The following is a 7711-nucleotide window of genomic DNA, read 5'->3' on the forward strand; positions in this document are numbered from 1 at the left end:
ATAAATTGTTGTAATAATTATTTTAAAACCTATATTCTAATTGCAATAGCTTATGTGACTCACATGACTAGTTGCCAAATCTCTTAGTCCGATCAACATAATTATGTGATGTTTAAAAAAAAAAAAAGATGTTTTATGAAAAATACCTTCACCAAAATGAATTTGATATGCATTGTATTTTATGTTATCCAAGTTTTGATTCGTAGGTGTACCCTAGATGAATAAATACATAAGTTAAGGAATATAAGTTTTAAGTGTGAAAGGAATCAAAAATAGAAGAAATATGAGGCCTAGTGTCTTCAACTTTACTAAGTGATTATCACTCACTTTTTTTCTTTAATGTTTTATAGGTAATTACAAGTAATGATGACGGTTGCGTAGAGACGGGTCACCTAAAGGTGTGCATGGTCGACACATTCTAATATGTTATATTAAGAGTTACAAACATTATGTTTATGATTTATATTATGTTTTTTAGACTCATGGTATATTATGATTTAGTTATGCTACATACATTATGTTGTTTTAGATTGTGATATTGTTACTTTACGAAGTTTTAATATAATAAGGTATTTAACTAATTTTAAATGATAAATTTTGTATGTTTTATGTTTGAGTTATAATCATGCAAGTTCAGTCAAATAAGTGACATTTCTCTTTAGGGTGGTATCTTTGGAGAGAGATGTTACACTTCCAAACTATTTGAATTACACAATTGATAGTTTATGTACTTCTCAAAATTATTTGCTATCAGTAGTCCAAGGGACCTATGCTAGGTTTCTTATATATATTCTTCTCATCTATAACACTCATCTTTAAATATATATTCCTATATAGAATATGACCCAAAAAAACATGTACAACTTAAACTTTTTGTTAACCATAATGGACATAAAATATGATATAAAACACTTACATAAAATGCGCATAAAAAGTATGAAATAACTTAAATGCTCAATTGAGAAATACTAATATTATATCATCAACCATATAACATCCACATGTCTTAATATAATCCCAAGTACATAAATATGCATAAAAGTCTCAACTAATAAAATTGGTGCATATGTGAAGGAAAATTGGTAAGGGAGGGAAACTTAATTTATAACTATAGCATAAAAAGTCATAAATATGGTAAGGGAAGGAAAATTTATTGTAGTCTCTCCCTTACCATTTATGCATAGTTATGGGATTTCTGACTAGATTATCATCCTAGGATGACTTCTACCATGAGTATACATGTGATACATCCAGCTGATCACATGAGGAAACTACTAATACAACAATCTTGTACCAGACACGCCTAAACTGAAATAAGTGGCTAATGTGTCTTGGCGTCGAGTGCAAAATACATTTTATAAAAATACTACTAATATAACAATCTCATACTATGCACACCTAAACTGAAATAAGTGGCTCATGTGCCTTAGTGTCGAGTGCATAATGTATCTTATGAGTATCTAACTCTCGTATAGTCCTATTGTTTTCGCATATAATGCCACTTTTGCACAAAACTGGTGGCTATTTCAATATACGTCACTTTTGCCTACTTTCTCTATTTTCAAATATTATTTGCTTTAGTTAGGGTCTGTGTCGTCTTCCACACAACCAAACACGTTTGATTAATTGGTTACCTGAATTTCACCTTTAACAGGCCTTTCTAACTTTATCCCTACTCTAACACATAATATAGAGAAAAAATAGTACTTTGATTTGCTCTATATTAACAAGAATCACTAGCCTTTGCTTACTATGCATCTCACTAAGCTTGTGCATGAGTGTTTGCATTTTGTTATGAGTAGGCGTTCATTATTCTTTTGACTAATGACAAACTAACATTGACTAACTTTGTTAAGTCTCTTTATCTTTAACTAATGGTCTTTCTTCTCATAATCTTATCGTTCGTCTTAAGACACCATGAATAGATGTTTGTCCCAAGATACTATGAATGGACGTTCGTCTCGTATCGAATGATTGTTCAAGTTAAACCCTAGAATAAACGTGCATCAAATGAACGGGAAGTGTTCTTCTTTCTAAGGGATGAACATGCATCCATGCTCATGTGAACAACTGTTCATCTACATCTAAAAATTGCGATCTTACTGGTTTTTACTATTTTCGATCAACCAACAACAATTCAAGCAGTTATAAGCATATCAAACTAGACCAAAACATTCTAAACATATCTCTGTCGATCAAAAATCCATAAACACACTTCAGATATTCAAATCGCAAAAATCATCCTCAATATTCAACTACATCTATCCAACTATAACAACATCACACTTTTCAACATGCTTTACCAATATATCATCATAAAATCCTCTTAATAGAAATATTTACATATCAGCAAAGTCATCAAAACATGCATATATTTATAGATATTGCCAAAACCATAGCAAATTTAAATCAAACTAAAGGGTGAAGGTCACCAACTTACTTGCCCTCTGAAGACCTTGCTTTTCTTTACTTGGCTTGGCAAAAATCAGATGATCCAATCCTCTCTTTTGCTTTCTGGCTCTTAACTTCTTTGGTTTGCTGTTTAATTTCTAAAACTAATAAAACAATACTTAGCCAAACAAATGCAACAACTATTTTTTTATTTTGCCAAAATAACAACATGAACGGTGGTCCCTTCCATTTCCCACTTCATAATAAATCTTGAAATCATTACTAAATTGTTAATTATCCAATTTCACATCTTGATCATAAACAAACGCTTGTTCTTACATTTAGACAATTTCATGCGTTTAACATGAAATGACCATTCTGCCCTTGTTCAGGCATCAATGTGGATTCGCCCTTGTGATGTATGACTGTTCATACGCTTCAACAACGTATACTCAATTAAATCACATAATGTTGGAGGAAAAGATTTAAATTCTCTTGGACATACCTATGAGTGTTATACCATCTAAGAATATAACTACAAGGGAAATGGTGAAGCGAATATGAATCACCTTATGTGTTGAATTAATTGTTGGAGTAATTTTTAGAGAGGAAAACTCAACCATTATCTCTTTATTTAACTAACTATGAGTAGTTACAATGATGTTGGAGAGAGAAAGCCAACAAAAACCAGATTGAGGGAGAGAAAGAAGGAACCATATTAATCAATGAAGAAGTAGTATTAGTGGAAGTAAAGAGAGATTTGAGATTGGTGATGACAATGACGATATTGATGAGAGGATTGGTGGTCGTTTGGGTAGGGCGGCCTCGGTCCAATGTTTTTGATTGAGTGGGAGATGAGGTGAAATTTTTGCTAGTTGGCCATAAATTCATTTTCGCCTAGCAAGATCTGGTGGGTTTATTTTATGTGGTGATGAGGTTAATATAGTAAATTTTAGTTAGGGCAAAATAGTAAATTCTGAAAAAGTGAAACAATTAAGAGTAATATGGTGATTACAATATGTGCATTGAGTTTTTTTCGTAAATAAAGTTTAATTTTGGATTTAAAAAAGCAATTTATGCCATTAAATGGTGGAAAAATGTTTTTGGGCTAAGCCTCAAGTGGAAAAAATGTAATTTACCTTTTGAGTATCATATAAATTATAATTTTAAAAGATAGTAAAAAAATAAATATTATAAATTTTTTAGCAGGTATGATCAAGTTTTATGTAATTATCAAATCATAATTAGTCAATATTTAATGAAATTTATAATAAATTTAATTTCAAATAATATTGTTATTAAAATTTCCATAACTTAAATCTATAAAATATAAAACAGTAATTATGAATTAATGTTATTAAGTAACAGTTAGTGCATATTTACCAGTAAATTTTAAAAATAGTAGATCTTGAATTTTGACGAAGATCTCATATCACCCTTTCTGCTTACGTGGCGACAAATCACCGGTCATTGCTGTCTACCTAATTTTCCTTTAAATCGTACATCTCTCACGTTTTCCTTTCCATAAATAGTTTCTTACGGTCTAAGGTCCGTCTTCTGACTCTCTCATCAGACTCTCCCACCTGTGTTCCCATTTTCCTCCACTTTCTCCCCCTTTTTTTCCCAATTCTCCCGAGAATTTTATCAATCCTAAACACCTTTGATTCGATCTTCATTTTTCGGTTATTTATAATCAAATGCGTAATTAGATAACGACATAACTGTAATTATGGAGAACGGAATAGTGGAGAACGGAGTTTGCTCAAAAGAATCAGTGAATGGGAGTCGCGATGTGTGGAGTTGTGAGGATTCAGATTCTTCTTCTGCTGATCATCTCGTAGTTATGGTCCATGGTATTCTCGGAAGGTCTGATTTTTTTTGAATTCTCTAATTGTTTTGGTTGATCATGATTAATTGTTAATCTGATTTGTTTATTCAGTTTTTATTACTTTTGGAATTGTAGGATTCAATTGAATGTTAATTTTTCCATAATTGAGTGGTGAATTTATGTTGATTGTGCAGTGCTACTGATTGGAAATTTGGAGCAGAGCAGTTTGTTAAAAGGCTGCCTGATAAAGTGTTTGTTCATTGTAAGAAGGATTTGTCCTTGTATTATGCTTTCCAAAATTCTCTCACTTTTGTGCTTATCTAACACGTTTGCGGGTATTATAATTTCTGGTGTTAATCATCATTTTCGTAACGAGATACAAAGAAGGGCTTTTTTTCGTTTGATTGAGATGGCATGATTTGCTCTTAAATATGATTAGCCTTATTTCCCAGAAATTCTGTTTTTCCCCCCGATTCTTACTTGTAAAATTGTTGTAAAATCAGTGGCTTATTCAAGTGGATTGTCAACTACCAAATGTTTCAATTTTTGTGTCCTTTGTCATCTTAATGTCTATGTTTCATGCTCAAGTGGGTATTTGTAAACTGTTGTGAAATGGTTATATGAACATCAATTATATTTTTGGCTTGTTCTGCAGGTAGTGAACGAAATATGTCTAGACTGACTCTGGATGGTGTGGATGTGATGGGTCAGCGGTTGACACAAGAGGTTGGTATGTGTGGATTGGCATAAAATAATGTTACTATCAATGTGTTGAGATCTCTCAGATCTGTTCAACATTTCATAAGAGATCCATCAACTACATCTTCTGTCTAGTAATTAATGAAATGCTTCAATAATAGGTCCTTGAAGTTATACAAAGAAAGCCAAATTTGTGTAAAATCTCTTTTGTTGCTCATTCTGTTGGAGGTTTAGTAGCAAGATATGCAGTTGGTAAACTATATAAACCTCCTAGGATTGAAAATGTTGACAATCCATCAGCTGATACGTGTGAAAAGAATTCATGTGGCACAATAGGTGGCCTGGAGGCTATGAATTTCATCACTGTTGCTACCCCACATCTTGGTTCTAGGGGTAATAAGCAGGTATTCTTTCAATCTACTTCTTTTTTTTTTTTTTATCAGATTAATTAGTTAAGAACTTGTGAATATTATGAACATCTATTTCCCATTTATATAATGAATAGGCTATGTAAGTGGAAATTATTGTCAAGTACTAAGTTCTTGGTCTATGATATAGACTTCCTCCATCCCATTAATTGTGTGTTGTCATTCCACATCCTGCTCTATGTCAACTATTAGTTATTTTTTTGTTCCGTATATCTATATAAAATAAAACTTCCCTGTTAGTTGACTTCAAAAACTTGGTATTTTTTCCCAGGTACCTTTTCTCTTTGGTGTAAGTGCCTTTGAGAAAGTTGCAAATGCTGTTATTCATTTGATTTTTGGGAGAACAGGTCGGCATCTTTTTCTAAATGATAATGATGAGGGAAAGCCTCCATTGCTAAGATGCATGATAGAAGATGATGGTGAAAACTATTTCATGTATGATACATGTCTAAACCTTTTTGCATGTGTTGTTTTATAGTTACAACAGTTAATGAATAATACTCCACCTTTTTATGCAGGTCTGCACTGTGCACTTTCAAACGGCGGGTGGCTTATTCAAACGTGGGCTATGACCGTATCCTTTTTTTATGATTTATGTAGCTCTTTGGGTGCAGCTCTATTGCTGTTTGCTTCTAATTTCTGTGAAACATTGTCTACTTGTTTTCCATTATAAATTTAAATATAGATATCGTTGGCTGGAGAACATCATCAATAAGACGTGATAGTGAATTGCCAAATGTATTATTATTATCTACTTTACTTTGTTAGTTTACATTCCATTTCCCGACCTTTTGGTTAGAGTATAACAAGCAAATTGTGTTTTGGTGAACAGTGGGAAGATTCACTTAATGAGAAATATCCACACATTGTAAATGAAGAACACTGCAAGGCATGTGATGCAGAACCTAATTCAGTGGAAGATTCTGGTGACAAGCTAGAGGGTCAGTAACAAATAAACTTTTGAACTATAGTTTTAGTACTGATAGTTTGCTTGTGCTGCTTGTGATTCATCAGACAAAGTCCCTTGAATGACAAAAATTACATGTCATATTTGACTTGAAGATGCATTAATGTTGCATGTCAGAAGTAGTCTCAAATGTGAAAATTGAAAATGTTTGTTATGATTTTGTAAAATATCTGGTGTCCTTGATCAGGGCCTTGAGTTTATACATTTAATGCCTGTCATTCCGGGTGAAATTACAATTCTGTTTAATTTGGTTGAACATAATCAATCATAACTTTTTAGGCTCTATATGGATGATAATATTGAGATGTAAGTGTCTGTTAAGTGGGTCCTTCTTCAATAATTGCAAAAGAATTGTGCGATATGTTTTAATATAATGATTTTTCATGTAACATGGATATTTCTTGGACCATTTTCTACAGAGGAACTGGTGACAGGCCTATCTCGAGTTTCATGGGAAAAAGTAGATGTTAGCTTTCACAGCAGCAGACAGAGGTTTGCTGCTCATAGTGTTATACAGGTAAAGCAGATAATGTGCACACATACACCGAGACTCTCAACAGATGTATGTATGAAATTTTGTATAAGAATTACAATGCATGCAAAATTTTTTATTCTGTGGTTTTCTTGATGTGTCATATATTTGCACTTTTTGATGTTTGGAGTGCTGATTTTATGGAATACCTTAATAGTTGACAGAAATTAAACAAATATAAAAGAATATACAAAAGTTATATTTTCTATCCTGGAGGGGCAAATTAGTGAGTATCTTTTTTACAGGTGAAGGATGAAGTCATGCATGTTGAAGGTGCAGATGTCATACATCATATGATCGATCATTTTCTTACTTAGAAGTCATTTACGCTCAGAATTAACACATACAAGCCAGTGGTAGAAGGTTCGCCTAGGTAAGCACAATGAATGTTGCTGGAGAAATCCCTCTTTCCAAACCAACTTTCTGAAATCTCTGTTGTTGCAGGTGAATATGTCGTGAATCTAGGAGTGGACCAGTTGCATAATATGCGATTAAATTCAGTCACAAGAAATTTTATTTATTTATCAACTATTATTTTGTACATGTTTACAATATTTGTTTATCGATTGATTAAACTATGTATACAAATAATATGTAAAATTTTATATACAAGTAACAATGTATGATTATATAATTGAGTGTCGTTTTAGTTTTAATTTTAAATTACTCAATTATATAGTGATTTATTATTGTTTGTGTATAAAATTATATAAATTATTTATATACATAACATTATTAGATTGTTAATATATCTTGACACTACACCTATTTCGACATGTTATATATATTATGGATAACCTCATATGTGATAACAGAATCAATTATTTTTTTAAATATATATCTAAATGTTCAGTAATCTTAATTTG

The 7711-nt window shown here is 31.9% G+C and overlaps 1 protein-coding gene across 1 annotated transcript; it reads left to right on the forward strand.

Annotated features, from left to right (window-relative positions):
- The first annotated feature begins 3927 nt into the window (after window positions 1-3927).
- On the forward strand, window positions 3928-7488 carry LOC123225080 (lipid droplet phospholipase 1-like). The gene is made up of 11 exons (XM_044648934.1): window positions 3928-4257; window positions 4414-4481; window positions 4875-4945; window positions 5080-5322; window positions 5618-5781; window positions 5865-5920; window positions 6032-6084; window positions 6179-6287; window positions 6733-6830; window positions 7091-7218; window positions 7290-7488. Exons 1-10 carry the CDS (start codon window positions 4121-4123, stop codon window positions 7160-7162), a joined length of 1071 nt encoding a protein of 356 aa, XP_044504869.1. The 5' UTR covers window positions 3928-4120; the 3' UTR covers window positions 7163-7218; window positions 7290-7488.
- The last annotated feature ends 223 nt before the right edge of the window (window positions 7489-7711 follow it).

The sequence above is a fragment of the Mangifera indica genome, chromosome 9, assembly GCF_011075055.1.
Source record: "Mangifera indica cultivar Alphonso chromosome 9, CATAS_Mindica_2.1, whole genome shotgun sequence".
In the NCBI taxonomy this organism is placed as follows: domain Eukaryota; kingdom Viridiplantae; phylum Streptophyta; class Magnoliopsida; order Sapindales; family Anacardiaceae; genus Mangifera; species Mangifera indica.